General features: G+C 36.7%; 1 protein-coding gene across 2 annotated transcripts in view; it reads right to left on the reverse strand.

Moving 5' to 3' along the window:
• Nucleotides 1-21,482, reverse strand: part of LOC142339255 (uncharacterized) — a 70,405-nt gene that overhangs the window by 6,081 nt on the left and 42,842 nt on the right. For both annotated transcript variants that reach the window (XM_075389130.1, XM_075389129.1), the window contains 8 exons: nucleotides 14,849-15,081; nucleotides 14,349-14,442; nucleotides 12,887-13,498; nucleotides 10,178-10,570; nucleotides 9,696-9,980; nucleotides 7,157-7,628; nucleotides 2,747-3,325; nucleotides 2,056-2,387 (listed from right to left, as the gene is read on the reverse strand). In XM_075389130.1, the coding sequence (XP_075245245.1) occupies nucleotides 2,056-2,387; nucleotides 2,747-3,325; nucleotides 7,157-7,628; nucleotides 9,696-9,980; nucleotides 10,178-10,570; nucleotides 12,887-13,498; nucleotides 14,349-14,442; nucleotides 14,849-15,081 (3,000 nt within the window). The remainder of the gene's footprint in view (nucleotides 1-2,055; nucleotides 2,388-2,746; nucleotides 3,326-7,156; nucleotides 7,629-9,695; nucleotides 9,981-10,177; nucleotides 10,571-12,886; nucleotides 13,499-14,348; nucleotides 14,443-14,848; nucleotides 15,082-21,482) is intronic.

Consider the following 21,482-nt stretch of genomic DNA (forward strand, 5'->3'; position numbering starts at 1 on the left):
TAAAACATATCATGGCTATAAAGCTTAAGTTAGAATTACTCAAGTTCTTTCTGCCACAACCACGAAACACTTACAAACTCCAACTTCATAACTTGACAAATCAAGTCAGTTATAGCAAGAAAACCAGTTGTGAGTATTTGCATGAATGCATGGAAAACCAGGGAAAGGAATTTTCAATAAGCCAAAGGGGCTAAACTAAATTCAATCCATATTTATTACACACGCTGTGAGAATTATATTTAAGCCAGACAGGTGACCAGACCATGTTCAAGATTTGTCCAGCACAACAAATACTCCAGCAAAACTACAGCAGACCATAAATTAACACTTTGCAGAAAAGCGACAGATATATTTGAGAGAAGAAATCCAATTTCAAAGCAAATCTGACATTGTCTTAATTTAAATTACCGACCTACAAATTGACTTGAGATAAACAATCTTCAAAATTTCCATTAGGAAAGAATCAAAGCCATAAATCACGTAATAAATATATAATGTGACAAAAGCCTCCAGTCATATTCTTAATTTCCAAGTTGAGAACGGTATCAATTTAATTCTGCAGCCAATCAGACTAAAAACTTTAGCGAGAACACTTACAATTGATGCTTATTCTTTTTTCAGACATAAAAAGAGAAATACTTACCCTCCAAACTTAATGAAAATCTCAAACGCCAAAAAAGTACCGAATTCACACATTTCTACTTCACAACCTGTTTGATAAATTCTTGCACCATTGTAGAAGTCAAGAACAGAAATTGAGAATGAATTATCCTTAATAACGATTTACAACATTTAAAACTGCTTTCATTGGAACTACATAACTTGCTTTTGAATTCATTAAAAACGCAGAACTTTCTTGGAAAAACGCAGAACTTTTTTGAAATAAACTCACAAAGCTAAAAGTGTTCTTGCAATAAACTCATAAGCCCATTTAGTTACACATCATAGCACCAACTAACTGTCTTTGTCCTTCCATTGGGATTGAACCGGAAGAAAAAAATAGGAACAGACGAAATAGTTTTTTAAAAAGTATCAAACAGCACTCTTAATTGATACGCAATTTTGTGCAAATAGAATATGCTGGACTCAGCTGCCAAGTTTAATACTTAGTTAAATGAGCAATAGATTTCAGCAGCCATAATGAGTTTTGGTACCCAAACACAGCTAGCTATTTACTAGGCAAAATAGAACAGAAATTAATTCAATTATGTAAAATTCACTCAATAATTCATCTAAAATTTATGTATTTTGGTGGGAAAATGATCGTCATGTTCGTGCCTCAAAACAAGATTGAGATTGCACATCAAGTAGCCGAGAAAAAAAGAAACATCTTGCTAAACTGCAGACCAACTAGTCCATAATATAGAAAAATTAAGTCCTCATTATCTCTTATTTATAAAACAATTCATTAATTTTGGATAGTCCCACTTTCATTTCTTTAAAAGACAGCTTATGAAGATTACCAGGTATTAAATTAAATTGATAGAGCCAATTGAATGTAATCTTCAACAAACTCACTGAGCAGTGGCAATTTAACACCTTTAGAATCTTCCGTCCATGCCTCGCCTCAGTTACGTTATGCCCCCCCCCGTTGCATGCAGAACACGTGCCGTTATACAATAAATTTCGAATGAAACGCGTCAATTTGAAAAGAAAATTTCAACAATTGAAAGCCAATTGAAAATTGGTATAACCCCGAGAACGCAAAACCATTAGCGCACCATCATGGCACATAACCCAGTGGGAGTTGGGTTGGGAGGTCTGAAGAGGGAGGGGTGTCCAGATCGCCAGAAGGAGGAGGGTAAACATGGAGGGGGGGGGGGGGGTCGGTGAATCGCATACACAGACTATTAAACCGTAAGGTTCTAAACTTAATGCCTTCCTGGCTTTACTTGTTGAGCCACCCTTTTTGAGGACGAAAATTCAAATGGTCAGACGAAAAAAACGGTCAGACCGAAAGTTGGCAGTAAGAAAAATGACTTAAAAACAACCGACCAGCAGGACTAATATAATTGCTACAAAATTCATTTGAGAGAACTTAAAAAATGTACTAACGTTTTTTGACGCGAGACGTCTTTCTCTTTGTCACGCTATCATCCCTTCCTTTCTTCTCAGCCGCATTCCTGACGCTGTTTTGTACGTTGATAAGATGACTGTAGTTACTGTGGGGGCCACCGGTGGCTCCCACGCCACTGACCCCACTTGTCCCAGAAATATTGGCACTCCCTGCACCTTTGTGCATCTTCGTTTTCTCACGACTGTGGTGACTTGAGACCGGTTCTGCCAAACTTGCCTGGCTGTACCTACTGCCTGGAATTGAGATGTTAGTCGTTTGCAAAGGGAATACAGGAGCTGAGAACTTTTTGCCGGACGGCGTTTGTTGTGACCTGTAGCAAGCAAACTATATAGAGGTCACATAGTCATACATAATCACATGTTCTTTCCAATTATAGCCCCCCCCCCCCCCCCCACGTAGCGGCCATATAACGTATAGCCCTCTCATTTAATCTACATAATAGGAAGGACCCTATAATCAGATATTCAGTCATTTTGATGCTGAAAATCATATCGCAAATATTGTTCATGTTTTCTGGGTAACCACGTTCTAGTCTTCTAATTGTTCTTGTTTGTCGTTGCATCACTTGATTTTCTTTCTATGCTTCCACTTTAGTCAAAATATTATACCAATACTTTAAGTGAACGGAGAATTCAATTCTAAGATGAGGGATCCCCAAGTCCTACAGACCTTTGTTGCTGCTGGCTCTGAGTGTTGTCAGCAAAAGCAGTGATATTTGAAACCAAAGGTGGCGAGCTACTACTATGGGCATGGGCTCCACCCGTCGTAGTGACAACTGGCGTTTGGGTCGGGTAGTCCAGGTTGATATACAGATGACCTCTCAGGTTTCCTTGGGGGTCCATCGTAGTCTGGTGCTTGAACTGCAAATTGAGAGGATTTGGGGGCGGTGTTTTGCTGTGCCTATTATTGTGGTGGCTCTTCCCACCCGACGGGGTGGCTCCTTGTTGGTTATGGAAATCTTGCCGCTGGCTGGTGTTGTTGTTGACATTCTGATGATAGCCACTATTGTAAGGTGGTGATACATTTTTCCAGTTGCCTCCCGAGGTTGTGTTATTGAGTAAATTGGGGGCAGTTCCCGGACGTTGTGGCGTAGATTGGGCCATAGCAGCTGGGGTGTTGGTTGCGATTATTGATGGAGGGGGAGGAGGTATGTTTGAATTGCTTATAATATCGTCGTACAGGGGTGTCGAGTCGTGACTGGATACGACTATGGACACTCCATCAACTCCCTCCAGCTCGATACTGCCGCTGAAATATGTCCATATTGCTTGAGATGTCAACTCACAAAACAGCAAATTTTAATCATATGGAGAAAATAGCAGGAAGCAGTTGCAAACCTTATCGACCGTTTCTATAATCACCAGACCGATCGAAAAAATTAAGTACAGTCAGGCAATAGCTTACCGCAAAATCATGGCTGAGAAATTCATAAGTCGCATTAGTCAATTTCCAGCGGTTCTTTTCAAACCATAAAATATAAATATTTAAAACTTGATCTATACAGAAGTTGTTTAAGGTGCAGCCAAATTCTAAAATTAATTCTGTATTTAAGAAAGTTTAAAAAATTATAGCATGACAAATCCTGAATTTCCATCGAAAGAAACGCGACACATTAACGACCTGACGATCAGTCGCATCAGAACACTAGCCTCATTAGAAGTAAAAATCCTTAAAACAGCTGTCCATCATTCAATCCGTATAGCAAATTTTAACAAAGCTGGCAGATTGCCAGAAAATAGATGCGATAGCTGCGTAGAACTGCAGTCTCAAAATTATAATGCCAAAGACCCTAGAACAGAAATTGCAGTTTTTTCAATTAATTGTTGAGACGTCATATTTCGATGTGATAGAAATTGCTTCTGTTGTGATAGAAATTGAACAACTTAGGTAATTTCGATTAAGTTGCCTCAAATAACCTTCAAAATTTCCACAAAACCTTTAATTAATGTGAGCAAAAGTAATTTTGACAGTGAGGCACGTCGCGTGGCCAAAAACTTATCACGCAACGAACACAAAACATAAGTATGAGAAATGAAGTCACGAACGAAATTCAGTGGAAATTGCATAACTGAAAAAAAAGCAGATTTCGTATAATCGTAACAAAAATCCTGACGACGACAAAAACATCCGGAGCCAAATCCAAGCGTCAGTACTTCCCGAAAGACCAATAATATCACCAATTAATCAACTGTGTGAAAAACTCAAATCAAACGAACACCAATTTCATTATTCAAAAATTAGTTCAACAAAATAAATATCGAACATAACAGACTAACGTCGGGCGAATTGCTCTCAAAGGACTGGTTGGCTCCGCCAGTAGCTAGCTACGGTTTAGTGAGGCTAGTTTTAGCTTAATTAAAGCGGCGTTTGGTGAGCGCAGCAGTGGGGGGGGGGGGCAACAGTTGAGTTGGGGGGGGGGGGTACTGGGATGCGTTTCTGGCTGCACGGGGCCCTTCGGCCTGAACGATGTGATATGCAGGGGAAAGGATTGAGGGGGGGGGGGGGTGAAGTGAGAGGGGGCTGTGTGTGTGTGTGTGTGTGTGTGTATAAGTCTTAAAACAGTTTCTGCGAATCGAATACTTGGAGTCTAGAGAGCTGAAAGGCTCTGAGAAGAGCACTTGATGCCCGCTGGGCGCTACCAGTTTATCCCGTTTTTGAGGACGAAAAGTCAAATGGGTCAGACCAAAAATCGGTCAAGCAAAAAATCGCATAAAAGAGACCACCAGGACTAAAATAATTGCCACAAACTTCGTTTGAGAGCAATTAAACAACAATCATAGGTAAACGCTATTGAAGTAAAACAACGTAACTTTTGAAAAAAGCTTCTCTGGCACGCTACAAATAACTAAAAAATTTGAAAAAAAAACCATTTGAAAAAACGTTCTTCATTTGAAAAAGAAAAATTAAAACATTTGAAAAAGAACAATCATTTGAAAAAAAAGTTCTTCATGAGTTAGCAGGTAAAATTAACTGCAAACTTTTAAAACTAAGAAAGTTTTATTATTGGACCTAAACTACCTGGTGAGATAGGAAAAAAAATTCCAAGATGCACGAAAACTGACAAGCTGAAAAAAAGCAGAACAGACTAAGAATTGTCCCACAAAAACCCGTCTCGGCCAACTTAAACATAACCAACTAACGTCAGGCGAACTGCTCTCAAACTAATAGCAAGCAGTTGGTTTCACCAGTAGCTGAGGAGGCTCACTTTAGCTTAACTGAAGAGAGTGATGTGAGCATGGGAGGTCAGCATGGTGTTAAGGGGTTGCTGAGAGCGTTCGGGGATACCGGTGGAATGAGCTGGAATGCGGGCTGAATATGAATCGATGTGGGAGGTAAGCAGGAAGTGGGGAGGTGTGTGTGTGTGTGTTTTGAGGTCGGTCAAGTAAAACTCTAGAAGAACCGCCATTCTCACTATGAATGTGACTCAAACAAATTGAGTGAATTGCATAACTAGACCAGCGGCCCGTAAGGCTCTGAGTGTACTTAATGTCCCCATGGCTCTACTTGTTTATCCCGTAATTGGGGACAAAAAGACAAATGTTCAAACTAAAAACGATTAGACGAAAAATCGGTATCACCAAAAATTGCCAAGAGGGATTCGTTTGAACGCAATTGCTCTCCGCAATTCAAACTGCAGCAAAAGACTCCCTAAAAACGCGTGCAGAAAATAAATACCTTAGAAGTTGAACTGAATTTAAAAATGTTTAGGATTAAAAATTTCGAAATCAACATTTAGGCTGCAAACCGCAAAATTGAAGAAAAAGGTATAACGGAGAACGAAATTTCTCGAGTTTGGTGTCACAGCAATTATTCTGATTCATTTAAAGTTATTTGGGACTGATTTTTTATTTACTAAGTTGAACCGCAAAAAATAAACTTTTAAAGAAGTTTTAGTAGAGAGAATTAAAAAGATAAAAAGGACAGAGACCAAAAGCAGATAACTTAAAACAAAGCCCCTTAGAAACGTTTCAAAAAATGAGAAAACAATTCGCCGGACGCTAGTTTTTTTCGTTTTACACAAGTCACGAAACACTTTAACGCTATTTACTGACTTACCTCACTAACTGTATCAATTGAATGGAATTTAGAATTCATTCAGCAAACGTACACGAATATGTTCAAGGTCAAAAAGAAAATTTATAGACTGCAAAAAGCAATTAGACATTAAGTCATAAGGCCTGGACTCTTTTTGTTTATCCCAGTTCTTTTGATTTTGCTTATTGTCCTTGAACGTATTCGGGTCAATTTGATGATTTAATTCTAAATTCCATGCAGTTGAAACATTGAGTGAGGGCAGTAAGGAAACGTGAAAGTCGTGAGTTACGTAAAATGAAAAACTTGACCGAAAGTTAAAACAAATTTCAATGTAGATAGCTTATATACTAGCCGTTGAGAAGCTGACGGCAGCTATAAAATGACCAAACCAAATACAGAAAAAAACTCAGCCAAAATGGAAAAAACCAACATCTCATTAATATTTACAGGTTTAAAAAAAGAAACACCTCTCCTCACAAAATGAAGACTGCAATGCATTGGTTGGGTACCATAAACACTTATCAAAAAGTCCGTTCAACGGTCCAAAAATTAAATGGAACAAAATAACTTAACAATGAAAAATATGAGCAAATTTTCCACTTAAATTATTAGTGCCGCTTCAATCGAAAATAAACATTATAAAAAACCTAACCAGAAGCAAAACAAATGAATGAAATGGGCGAAAAACGGCTTAAAACGGTTAACAGGTGCACTATTCTGCCGCAAAAACTTTTCAAAACAAAGTCAAAAAGTCGCTGCGGATGAACAAAAACTTCTCTGGCTCAGCAGAAATTAGTTCACAGAACAATTTTACTCACTTTTATTTTTAGGTCAAAAGGCCGCGTGAACACAATATTTCCGGTAAAAAAGCTGAAAACCCCAAGAAAACCAACACTCCTCTTCAGGTCGTAATAGAAGCAAAATAATAACTATCGCAGCTTAAAAAGTAAACTTATGAAAACTTTAAAGAATATATAGAAGAATACAAAAGCCCAGGTTACGAGAATCTGCCCATTGTTTCTAAGTTACAAATTTAGTACCCACCTCCCAGAGTAAGCACCATAAACGTGAGAAGATTCGCCAGTCGCGGCCGAGATGGAGGTGGATGTAGTTGTGGGAACACTGTTGGAGCCAGTGGTGCCAAATACAGCAAATGGCGAGGATCCGGAAATGGTCGCAGATGTCGCCGAATACCCATCACCCGACATCACGTGACTGTAGTAATGACTTCCCGATTGCTGTTCGGTCGATTTAGATCTTCGGCCTAATCTCATCTTTCGAGTTGTTCTGTGCATGTCCATTTGGTTTACGTCACTTCCCCACTTTCGCCAGGCAACCCTAGACAGGAATCGGTATCTGGACTCCTTTTTGCAAAGCTCGTCGGCTATGTGCTTGTTGCGGCACTTTTTGGCTGTGCATGCTCTTCGGACTAGTTTGTGGTCTAGAGGAGTGAACGTTGAGGTCGAGATGTCAGGACAGCTGAGCCAGCGACGGAAGCTGCATTGCTCACAAAAAACTAAAATGAAACCAATTTACGATTTATTAGCATAAGCGACTAGCGTCAGGTGAACAGCTCTAAAACAACCGGCGAACGGTGGGCTTCGATAGTAACTAGCTGGGGCTTAGGGCTGTTAGAATTAGTGCGTGGATCTTGGGGAGGTGATCAGATTAAGAACCGCCCTTCACACCATGGATTTATGTCGCCTCAAAACAGTTTCGGTGAATCGCATACTTAGGGACTAGTAAGGCGGGAGGCTATAGGAGAGCTGCTCAGCCACTTTATGCCCTCCGGGTGTTTCTCCTTTTTTTGAGGACGAAAAATCAAATGGGTCAGACGAAAAATCGGTCAAGCGAAAAATTACATAAAGAACGCAAGACTAATATAATTGCTACAAACTTCGTTTGAGAACAACTAACCACGTATACACTGGCAAACTTCATCGGCATTAGTGAACATTCGATGAATTGCAAATAGGAAGCACAGTGGAAAAAATCGTGGAAGATGAACAATTTTAACGCAAATTTTAATTCGATCAACTCATAAAAATGTAGTTAATTTAGCTAGCTAAACCATGCATGTATGATCACTTTATCACAACCTTGACCTCTCAATACTAAGAACATACCCGACAGATTGCCGAAAAATAGCCGCCGTTGATTCCCATAACCACGATTGGGACTGAAAGAAAAATTTAATGAAAATGATTTTGATTTTTGTTCACGAACAATTTTAAAGTGCAAACTTTTTTGATGTCATTTTGGAGCTGAACATACTCCTGTTTCGTAGTGAGACGACACAGGGACTAGTATAAATGCCAATGAGCATTAGAGATGGTAAATAAGAATAAAGTTCGAGTTACGGGCAATTATAATTGGTTTATCCTGTTTCTATTTCTTATTCTTTTCTTCTTATTCTTAGACTCTTCATTTTGAATTACTTTGCTGAGCAACTGCTGTCTAAAAACACTAGCAGAATGAGAGAAGAGTGAAACTAGCCTAGAGAAGTCTTAAAGATTTCACGCAAAATATTGATCGAGCTGTGAACTAAGGTAAAGCAAAAAAATTTAGTACGACGAACTAAAAAAACATAGCAGGACAAGTCCTGACGTACAATTCAAAGAATTTTCATTGACTAAACAGAAAAACCACACCTAGAATGGACTAAGAGTGAATTGAGAAAACCATTTTTAAAAAATTCTGATAAAAAATAAGAAAAAAAAACAGAAAATCAATGTGAAAATGCCGCATGTGAACAAAAAAACCACTAACGAGAAAAGAAAATTTAATTCACACAAAAACTAGGCCTAGAATGAGCTTTGAATGGATTGGGAAAACCATTTAGAAAAAAATCCGATCCAAAAAATCGAAAAAACAGTGAAAATCAGAGTGAAATTGCCGCATGTGAACAAAAAACCACTACCGAGAAACCGAATTTTTGTTCAAACACCATTTTCTCACTCTACTTTAAAATTAGAGCGAAAAAAATTTACGCCGCAAAACCACTCGCTTTTTCGCTCCATTTCCTGTTTCGGCGTGACCAAAATCACTACTCCAATTTCGACTTCAAAAATCATGAAAATGTGTGAACAGATCTTAAAAAAAAAAGACAGCGCCCCAATACAATTCAAATTCTTTGAATTGTAAAAAACCAAGAGAAGGCCAATAATAGCCCCAGCTATCGCTGTGCGGCTATTAAAAATCACAAGTTTTGCACGTCCGGTATTGACTTTTACAGCCTGTTTCAGAACTGGACCGATTAAAATAGATCAACATAACTCCTCTTCGGGTCATCAAAAAAAAAAACTGTGGAAAACGAATACTCCTCTTCGAGTCCTAAAAACTTGTAGAATACCAATATTCCTCTTTGAGTCGTAAAAAGACCACAAGATTAATATGATTGCTACAAACTTAAAAAGACCACAAAAGCAGAGACCAAAATCACACAAGCACTAAAGTTACAGTGCTCTAAAAATCTTGTGCAATAGTTTTCGACCAATAGGGAACATATGCGCAAATATACCTCATAATATATTGCTTGAATCTTCTTGAGGCTTTAATGAATGGAATGAAAGAAACAACTTACAGTCTGATGTTCGGAGGCGTCGAGTGGTCCTGATATTAGAGGGAACCGACTCGTATCTCTCAGAGGCCACGGAGTAAAAGCTATCTTCAAGTGGACAAGAGGAGTCACCACCACCCGTCATCATCGACATAACCGGAGGGATTATTGGTTGTCCTAGCAGAGAATTCTGCTGTTGTTGAGAAATAGGAGTGTTAAAGGTGGCGGCGGCGAATGGACTTCTCTTAGGAGGCAAAGGCGGTCTTCTCACAGGCACTGCTGGTGGTAATCTTTGAGGCGGTTGCAGACCTTCAAAACATCAATGAATTAAATATAACAATCTAAATATATGCAATTCACCTTTGACATTTACTGGCAAAAATATCAAATGTCAACTTTTCTGAGCTTGGATAATAATATTGGTAGAACGAAACAGAACAATAATAAACGGAAGCCTCAGACATCTGAAGCATGAAAGCGCATCAAAGCGAAAGCTTGCTCCTAACCTTGATAAAAGCTGGCAGATTGTTCAATCCCAACAGAAGGATCATGTCCAAACTCCGGCTCCTGTTCACGTGGAGACGAAAACACACTATTTGTGTGAGTGCCGTTACTGCTACAACCGGACGCACTAATCTGACTGCTGTGAAACGATGAGTTCTCGGGCGATTTATACGCATGAGTTCCTGTTCCAGGGTTCTGGTGGGTAGGGTTCTGATGCGAGAAATGGCCCGAAGGTGGGGGCAGATTCACTGATATCTGCAGAGACGTATCCTGTTCGTAGAAAGCTGACATTTGGTTTTGGTGGAAAAAGTTGGAACTGTTAGTGGATCTGTCTTGTTCGTCGTAAGGCCCATTTTGGGTGTAAGATGCGTAACTTCCCGACGGCGAGGGTTGTCCTAAAATTAGACTGTAATTACCACAGGGGCTTGAAAATATCATTTCACCTCGTAGTGGTTATATTCAATCAGGCTCCAATTTCCACAACTGGTAAGGCGTAATAGTAGACAGTAAGACGTATAAACCTTAGTTCTCTCTAACACTGTTTTGTTAATAACGTGTGGGTGTAATCACTCAGAAGCCTGGATAGCCTACAAATGAATCATATTCCGCAAATTTCTGGAGCCAGAGATCTTGGTTAGTTCCAATTTGGTTTTATTTCAGACTGGTTTCAAATTAGGCCGGTCTCCAAACTTAACTATGCTTTGATCTGTTAATGAGAATCTTAATCTCAATCAAAGGTTCTTTAATTAGTTATAAAAAGATTGAAGCTCGAAGTTCAAAAACAAATGCCGAAACTCAACTTAATAATTGCAGCACAGCGATAAATAAAATTGCTGATGTTTAATTCTTGATAAACATAGCCGGCAGATTGCCGGAAAATAGCCGCCGTTGACGCGCTTGATGCACATCGGGATTGAAACAGAAAAAGAAAAAAAGAGGAGATAAATTGACCAAATTTTTTTCTATTTTTTCTCAGTGCCAAAAAGTGTTCTAATTCGGCGTGCAGTTTCGGTTGGATTCCAAACCTACACTTAATTCAGCTCCTAAACTGAAAGCTAATAAGCTTAATACCAATGCCAGCTAGCAAACACTAAACATAACCGGCAGATTGCCGGAAAATAGCCGCCGTTGATTCCCGTAACTCTATTGGGATTGAAAGAAAAGAAAATATCAACAAAAATTGATTTTTGTATATAGACATTTTTAAGTGCGATTTATTTTGATGTCATTTCGTAATTGAACATACTCCTGTCTCTCATTGGGAGGCTACAGGGTCTAGTATCAATACCAAAAAGCATTATAGATAGTAACTAAATCTTATGAGAACAAAGTTCAAGCACCGGGCATCTAAAAGTGGGCTTTATGGGTTTATCCCGTTTCTATTTCTGGCTTTGTTTTTTTTATGTTGACTCTCGTCATTTTGAATTGCTTTGACAAGCAGCTGCTGTTTAAAAGGACTTTGATCAGAATGACAGAAGAGTGAAACTAGCCTAGAGAAGTCAAAAAGATTTCACGCAAAATGTCGAAAAAGCGGCAAAATGGGTAAAGCGAAAAAAAAGTTCGACGAAAAAAAAGGAACGCTATAATAGCCGGCTGAGAAGATGAGGGCGGCTATTAATGAACTTTGATAACCTAATTCTCAATGACTCAATGACCGGGTTTTATCGGTTTATCCTGTCTCCTTTGATTTTGCTCTTCTGACCTTGACTGTATTCACTGTCTTGCGTAATTCATTGAGTGAATGGATTTAAAAACCATTCAGTTGAAACAGTGAGTGAGGTAAGTCAGAAGTCAAACGTAAAAATCGTGACTTAATTTAAAAAAAGCTAATTAAAAAAAAACATAGCAGGACAAGTCCTGACGTACAATTCAAAAAATTTTCATTGACTAAACAAAAGACTAGACCTAGAACGGACTATGAGTGAATCGGGAAAAACTATTTCTAAAAAAAATCAGATCAAAAAAATTGAAAAATAGTAAAAATCAAACTGAAATTGCCGCATGTGAACAAAAACCACTAGCGAGAAAGCGAATTTTTGTTCAAAAACGGTTTTCTCACTACTTTAAAATTAGAGCAAAAAATTTCACGCCGCAAATCATCTCGCTTTTCGCTCAACTTCCTGTTTCGGCGTGACCAAAACCAGTGCAATTTGACTTCAAAAATCATGAAAATGTGTGAACACAGATCGAAAAAAAGACAGCTCCCCAATGCCAATCAAATTCTTTGAATTGATATAAAAAGGGGAGCGCCTAAATAATAGCCGTTTGAGAGGCTGACGGCGGCTATTAATTAATTTGACTAATTTTATACACTGATAACTTTTCGAGTTTTTTTTTGAAAAATGATTGCTCAGAACTTAGATGAGAGTAAACAAGCACCTCAATTTATATTTTGATACCCCCCCCCCCCACCTTTGTATCCAGTTTGTATCACATGTTTGCTTCGAACAGCGCCTTTCATCATCATCAGCACATTTATCCCGAAAATTCCAATTGAAAAATAATTTCCTGAAAAGTTTTAAAAGGCAGAAAAAACTGAAAACTATCCGCCATTATGAAATGCAGAGAATAACAACGGACGATTGAAAACCCTGTCTTAACAAACATTAAAAGTGGTCCTTAAATTTGTCTGTCCTCGCCACTAGCAATTGAACATTATTCATTAAATATTCACAATCTTTCTTTTTGAGCTACAGAGCCCAAGCACTCACCTAACGTTGTTGGGTTAGACCTCGGGTTTGACTTCAGAGAGTCATTGTTAAAAAACATATCCGATGTCTTGAGAGGTGCCAGACCACTTCCAAACTCCATAGATCCCGGCTTGGTCTTCCCACTAGCAATAGCTGCCAGAGCCATGGCCATGTTTGGATTTATCATGGACAGAGGGGCGCTACCCGTGTGGTGGGAACTGTTGGAAGACATTGTGCTATTTACATTGTCAGTGACGTTGGTGTTGTCGAGACTGAACAAAGCGGCGGCGCTTGAACTGTTGGGCGAGGAGCTGAATGGCATGTTTGGTTTCTGAAGCGGTTGAAGGTTTTGATGATGTTCGTTCTGATTGTGGAGGTTTAAGGCAGTTATGTTTTGCACGGCTGAGGTTGACTTGTGTCCCGAGCTTGCGTTGCTCGCAACAGTTCCCATATTTGCACCGCCACTTTCATCACTATCAAATCCACCCCCAGCACCCATTACAAGCCTGTACGCGTTGTTGCTATGGCAACCAGCTGTTACACCACCTTGCAGCACAGAGGTTGGATCGTCTTGACTCGCTTTTGGATTCCGAATCCCGTATTCGTTGCTTCCCATTTCTGATCTGATATCGTCTGAAACAAAAAACTTCATTTCAACTAAATTGTTAGCGAATCTTTTCTCGAATCTCGGAACTTAGAACGCGAATGCCCGTTGACGTAATTTTAAACATAAACCGAATAACGTCGGACGCATTGCCCCGCCTCTCGCACGACAGGCGCGGATATTTAAATGAGAGGGGGTGTTGCTCAGGAGATTTTCAAGGTTGCGAAAATCCCGACCTCAGAGGGTTTTGAACCCTCGACTTTCTGGCTGACAGCCTGCCATCTTAACCACTATGCTATATCGTCTTTGCATCTTCAACGCAAAAGTCACTTTTATCTTAGCAACAAACTATCTCCAGAATGAAAGCAGTTGTGATCACGCAAAAATTCAGAAGTCAAACGTGAAAATATCACTTGAGAGAGAAGAATGTTCTACGACGAAAGCGCAAAAACGGTCACAAAACTATTGCATAAAAAAAGACGCACATGTATACAATAACTTCCACAAACTTCGTTTGAGAGGAATTATTAAGGCAATTTAACAACACAGTGTGCTGAAACAATAATTTGAATTGGGTCCAAATTGCAGGAGTTAAAAAAGGAGAAAAGTAAAGTCTGATAATTGCAGAAACTCTGCAAAACAGCACCGTGATCTCAATCTGAAACGACTTGAACTTGCACCGATTAACCATACTTTTTCAAACTATGCCAACCACTATTAATTCATCAATATGCAAAAATACTTGGATCACAATAGCTTATGTAATTGACATGTCTGTTCGCCAAATCCTAACAACCTAGCACATGCTACGATACAGTTAATGAGATCAAGATAGAAAAGGATGCAATACAAATAATTACATAGTTAAGTGATAATTACCTGGAACTTCGCTCTCATGTAGAAGTCTGCGCCCTGACACGTGATCCAATGCCTTCAGTATTGCCTCAGGAGTGTTGCTCTTCACGCTGTACACCTATTCATCACAAAACAACAAATGAGCCTTCATTGTGAAGACAATCACAGCATCAATTAAGACGCAATCATCCTAGCAAAATTGGGCTGCTACTTTTTTACATTGAGTTACTAATTTATTATGCAAGTTATTTTTCTAAATTTTGAATTAACATTTTCTAATTCAGAACGGCAGATTATCATTTTCATGGGCCAGCCATCGATCAATATCAATTTATCTTTTTCACTGCAATACTATTATTAAAACGTGGAGAGTTCATTATGCCCTAAATGATGAAAGCTTTCAAAAGATACAAAGTAACCTAGTCTAGTTTCACAAGATGTTCTGTGAATGACTCGAAATATAAGCTTGTTTATTCATTCAGCGCATATCTGAATCCAAATTAAAACTTCTTAGCTGAGGCAACCTTTTTGTTGAGATGTAGTACGACCGCCCTGCTCCTGTTGTCGCCTCCGTAGCACTTGACGTCGCTCAGCTTCATCGCAGCCAGCTTCTGGGGCACGTCATCATCCGGTCGGGTGGCGAAGGCAATATTGTCGTTAAAGATGAACATCATTGCACTCACGTTGGACCTCACTTTGGACAAGAAGGACGAGGATGGGTTCGGGGGGATCTCAACCGCAAATGTGAATAAGTTCTCTGAAACGCCAGGTACTTTTGTTGTCAAATTCCTTCGAGTGGTTTAGGAGTTTTGTAGTACTTCAGGCGTTTTTGAGCTTTCATATTGAAAGTTTTTGACTTGGTCTCGTTTTTGATTGATGAGCACAATCTAAATATTCTGACCACACTTAGTGGGGGGATATCAACTTTTTCTTTATTTAGTCAATTTTGGCCGATCGATACATTTGACGTAGAAACAGGTCAAAGGTATTAAAAGCCTATCGAAAGTGGATTATAACTCAAAGGATTTTTTTTTCGAATTTTGTGTTAAAGATTTAAAGTATTGCGAACAATCGGCGGAACATTACATTTGTTCACTTTTTCCGCTCTTTTTTCAAATTTTAATAAATTTCGCTCAAACATGTCCAAATGTAAACAATAGTGTTTTTGGTTTTACCTTTAAAGATTGAAGAGGGTTGCTTAATTGTGTTGTCCAAGTTTTCGGGGCTAAGTTTTTGAAAACAGACAAAATCATTTTGAAAAATTAGGCGAAATCGAAATCATTTTTTAAGCAAAATTTGTCCCAAAATGCCGACAGAACAACCTAAAAAATCTGACTCCGTTTAGGACTTTTTTCTTCATTTTGTTTCGTGCAGAAACTTGAACACGTCTTTTAGTGGTGTATAGATGCTGTTATCTGAACCAATAAACAGGCAGCTAATGATCTCACACAATTTTTCAAATAAATTGTGAACTCCTGCTATGTTTTTTTTACAACTTTAGATTGTATTGTGGCGCTGATTTGTTAAAGATCTGATCACAACATATTTTGATACTTTTAACTGACTTTTGAGTTTTGTCAAGCCAAAACGGGAAGTTCAGCGAAAATGCTAGTGGTTTTCTCCACTAGAGTGAAAATTTCTGCTTTAATTTAAAGTACAGTGAGAAAGCGATGTTTAAACAAAAACAACAAGGAGACTCGTTGATGTGCGTTCGCACATCAAGTTCCGACCCGAGCTGATCTACATTTGACTTAATTGTCAACCAAATGAAGAGAACCAAAAATAGATGTTTGAGTTTTAAAAAATCGTTTCACACCCAAACTACTAGGTGAATTACATAATGCTATGCCTCATTACAGCGGTCGCAAGATCTGCAAATAAAAACACTACCAAAAAACAAACAAAATAAGGAAAACTAAAAAAAAACTCATCGAAGCAAAACGTAGCGTTTTTATTGACTTCCGTTGAAAGCTATGGAATTTAATGTAGTTGATACTACGGGTTTTCTCAAATATTTCTTGGTTTTAAAATAGTTGTTCATATTTGTTGATTTTTTGAAGTCTTATAGTTAAAGAAAGAAGAATCCTATTGTTGTTAATAAACTAATTGAAAATAGAATCATTTGTACTGAAAGGTTAATTTTTAATGGCTTCGATACTTTTGTCTAATTTTTTTTAGAATTTGCTGTTTTTTATTCTTTATGTCGTCGTAAAATGCTGAGAGGTCTCCAAAGCTTCTCTAAGTAGTCGGTTCATAGTGAATAGTCTTAAAGTTTATGATATTATTTGTTTTCAGTTTTTTCATTTCGTTTTGTTATTTGTATAGATTTTTGTATTTTTTGATGTTCTTTTCTTCAGCTTTTAACTTATTTTCATTATTGAGAAGTACCATACAACTCCTTGTAATTAAAAAAATAAACTTTTTAATGATATTATGTCGTAACCGATGTTTTGTTTGTGGGACAATATGCGTTTTCATAAATGTTTTGTCAGTGGTCAAAAATTGTGTTTTTTTTCTCTTCTTTCCATATTCGCGTACTATCAGAGCCCAATTATTTTCAAATGAGGCGCATTTGAACTTTATTAATCGTTCAGTATAATTTTAGCTCATTTAGTATAGATAACAATTGAAATAAAAAACTATTTGGATAATAGCTAATGATTTTAATGGCTTCAATAATTTGTGTTTCGCAGATTGTTTGTAATATCTTGAGCTTTTCTGCATCTTTAGTTCGTTTCTATGGCATAGTCTAACCAAAGACAGGTCCTATCAGTTTCGTAATGACTTTTTAGTAAATTTATCCAGAACTAGTTTGTCAAAAGCTAATGAGTTTTAAGACGTTTGAAGTTATTTGGTTTAAAAAACGTTGATAGATTTTTGAATTTCGCAACATTATTTTTTCTTTTTACTTGTTACCTAGCCTCTTTAAGGAAAAATCTCATCTGCTGTATAGTTCAGACCAAAAAACTGTGCAGTTAAGGTTTTATTTGTTTGCATTCTGACGTTGTTTACTAGGAGCTTTTACTTTGATATTGAGTTTTTGCCATTAATTTTTTAAAGTAAAAGCACCTAGTAAACAACCTCAAAATGCAAACAAATAAAACCTTAACTGCACAGTTTTTTGGTCTTAACTATACAGCAGATGAGATTTTTCCGTAGAGAGACTAGGTAACAATTAAAAAGAAAAAATAATGTGGCGAAATTCAAAAATCTATCAACGTTTTTTAAACCAAATAACTTCAAACGTCTTAAAAATCATTAGCTTTTAACGAACTAGTTCTCCATAATCTTACTAAAAAGTCATTACGAAACTGATAGGACCTGTCTTTGGTTAGACTACGCCATAGAAATGAACTAAGGACGCAGAAAAGCTCAAGATATTACAAACAATCTGCGAAAACACAAATTATTGAAGCCATTAAATTAAAATCATTAGCTATTATCCAAATAGATTTTTTTTCCATTGTTATCTATACTAAATGAGCTAAAATTATACTGAACGATTAATAAAGTTCAAATGCGCCTCATTTGAAAACAATTGGGCTCTGATAGTACGCGAATATGGAAAGAAGAGAAAAAAACACAATTTTTGACCACTGACAAAACATTTATGAAAACGCATATTGTCCCACAAACAAAACATCGGTTACGACATAATATCAATAGAAAGTTAAGTTTTTTAATTACAAGGAGTTACATGGTGCTTCTCAATGATAAGAATAAGTTAAAAGCTGAAGAACAAAAAATACAAAAATTTATACAAATAAAACGAAATGAAAATGAAAAAAAAATAATATCATAAACTTTAAGACTATTCGCTATGAAAAGACAACTTAGAGAATCTTTGGAGACCTCAGCATTTTACGACTACAAAGAATAAAAAACAGCAAATTCTAAAAAAATGAGACAAAAGTATCGAAGCCATTAAAAATTAACCTTTCAGTACAAACGATTCTATTTTCAATTAGTTTATTAACAACAATAGGATTCTTCTTTCTTTAACTATAAGACTTCAAAAAATCAACAAATATGAACAAATATTTTAAAACCAAGAAATCGTTGAGAAATCCCGTAGTATCAACGACATTAAATTCCATAGCTCTCAACGGAAGTCAATAAAAACGCTACGTTTTGCTTCGATGAGCAGAAAATGTTGTTTGTCGTTGAACAGTCATCAATAAGACATCAGAATAAGTCTTCTGACTATGAAAAAACAAATAAAGGCAAAAACCAAAAAATCAATAGAAAAGTGTAAAAAGAAAGTGTCAAAGCCATTCAATCCACAAGCTTTCTGTGAAAACTATATCCATGATTCTTTACCGCGTTCTCTGAGCCAATGGGAACTATCAATATAAAGATAATGTGATAAGATTCCAAAATGAAATAAAATTATGAAAAAATATTCAAAAATATAAATATATGAGAACTCGTCGCATCGAAGTCATAAAACCAATAATTGAAGTTAAAACCGCTAACCAAACTTGATTTTGGTTGCAGTAGAAAAGTTAATGGTCCTGTCATTACTGAGACTGACTTAGAGTTCGCAAAAATAAGTTTAAGATCGGCTAACGTGGAAAAAAAAATTCGTAAAATAATTTTTATAAAGTCTTAACAGCCATTAGCTGTCCACTCACAGCACTAGATACGTTCACTCAAAGCTCATTAGGAAGACTATTGCACTTTTGGTCAACGTGACTATAGCATAGGACTTAAAAAAGTTGGTAAAAACTTAAAATCAAAATTTCATTTAAAATTAAGAACACTCAGAGTCAAAAATATGATCGATTTCTTGAAAGCTAATTTTCTGTTCATTGGGCATTTTCTGTAAATGAGGTTTATCGTTAACAAAACCTCGATATGAAAGGTGACTATTCCTTTAGTAACTTAAAAAACAAAAAAGTAAAAATTTTGTTAAAAAAACAGCTCTCAAATAGAATTCAACTTTTTTATTGATAGTAAATTTCCCTATGAGACCAGAGTCTTTTAAATCGCCTTTCATCTATTAGGAACACCAAAATGATGCATTTCGTAGCGTGAAAGGTAATTTTGATTTAAAAGTGTTGTAGGAAAAATGTTAATTCCAACATAAAACATACCCGGGAGATTGCCGGAAAATAGCCGCCGTTGATTCAAATAAGCATGATTGGGATTGAAATAACAGAAGATATTGAAAAAAAAAGATTTTTGTACAAAAACATTTTTTTTAAGTCCGATTTATTTTGATGGCATTTCGTAGTTGAACATACTTCTGTTTCTTAGAGAGAGGCTACAGGGGCTACTATGAATAACAATAAGCATTAGAGAGAGGTAACTAATACTTATAGGAACGACGTTCAAATAGCGGGCATCTAAAATTGGGCTTTATGGGTTTATCCAGTTTCTACTTCTGACTTCAATTTTTTATACTGACTCTGTTCATTTTGAATTGCTTTGCTGAGCAACTGATGTTCAAAATCACTTTTAGCAGAATTAGAGAAGAGAGAAACTAGCCTAGAGAAGTCAAAAAGATTTCACGCAAAATGTTGAAAAGGCGGCAAAATGAGGTAAAGCGAAACATTTTTTGATTCGACGAAGTATAAAACATAGCAGGACAAGTCCTGACGTACAATTCAAATAATTTTCATTGACTAAACAGAAAAAATAGACCTATAATGGACTATGACGGAATTGAGAAAACCATTTTAAAAAAAATCAGATCAAAAAAATAAAAAAAAACAGAAAAACAATGTCAAAATGCCGCATGTGAACAAAAAAACCACTAGCGAGAAATTAAAATATAATTCAAACAAAAAATAGGCCTAGAATGAGCTGTGAATAGATTGGGAAAACCATTTAGAAAAAAGCCGATCCAAATAATAAAAAAAACAGTAAAAATCAGAGTGAAATTGCCGCATGTGAACAAAAAACCACTACCGAGAAACCGAATTTTTGTTCAAACACCGCTTTCTCACTCTACTCTAAAATTAGAGCGAAAAAAAATTCACGCCGCAAAACCACTCGCTTTTTCGCTCCATTTCCTGTTTCGGCGTGACCAAAATCACTACTCCAATTTGACTTCAAAAATCATGAAAATGTGTGAAGAGATCTTAAAAAAAAAACATAGCCGGAAGAATTCCGGAAACGACTCGAAGTAGAAATCTGACTATTCTCACTAATCAGATGCATCACCAGCATATTACCAATCGAACAGACATTGTCACCAATTCACAAAGAAAAGACTGGAGAAGTGGAAACTTGACAAAGAACAAAAGCAAAAAAATATATTCTCTAAAAATACAAACAAAATTCTCAACAAAAAGATAACATGCAGCTTCCCATCCATAACTCATAGAAATCAGTTAGTTATATATTTGGCTAGATCAATCGCCCACTTAGTACTCGCAGAGAAACGTTAAACAACAAACTAAAAAAAGACTAAGAAAAACTCTTTAACGAATTAGAGTTTTGTATTATTTGTTTCAAGGAAAACTGCCCTGCTAAGCCTTCAAGTGCAAATTCATAGAATCAACACCTACAAAAATGCTCCTTATTGAGAAAAAGTTACCAACAAAAAAACATTAAATAAAAAGAAATATGCAAAAACTTAGAAAAAAGACAAAAAGTGGCCAAAATTTGCTCTGATTTACTCGATTTTCTTTAACAAAAACAACTCAAAACTAATATCAATCAAAATGAAAGACATCCAAAAGAGCTACAACAACTGAATTCCACTAAAAAACTCCCCAAATGCTATCAAAGGTTGAGGAAGAATAGAAACGACATTTAAAACCAAATTGAACAAAAAAACGAGAAAACGTAAGGTGTTTTTTTAAACTTTACAAGAAAAATAAAGCCAAACAAAGTTACTTTGAGCAAATAAAGCAATGAAATGCTCGCGAAATAATGGGCAAGTCATAACAAGCTAAAAAAAATTGTCTACGATTGAAAAAAAAACGAAAAAAAAGCAAAAAATTAAAAAAGTGGTTAAAAAATTCTCTATTTTTCTTCAAAAAAAAAATGTTTTATACCAACAAAATTGTAATCAATTTATATCCCTGATATTCTCTGAGTAACGAGCTTCTATGCAAATTGCACTTAAAGCAGTAAAACAAAACAAAAGGCCAAAATACATTTCATCGAAAAATCAGCAAAACTGATCAAAAACCTCCAAATTTGCAT

This window comes from Convolutriloba macropyga, chromosome 5 (assembly GCF_964194025.1).
Source record: "Convolutriloba macropyga chromosome 5, txConMacr16.3, whole genome shotgun sequence".
Taxonomy (NCBI): Eukaryota; Metazoa; Xenacoelomorpha; order Acoela; family Convolutidae; genus Convolutriloba; species Convolutriloba macropyga.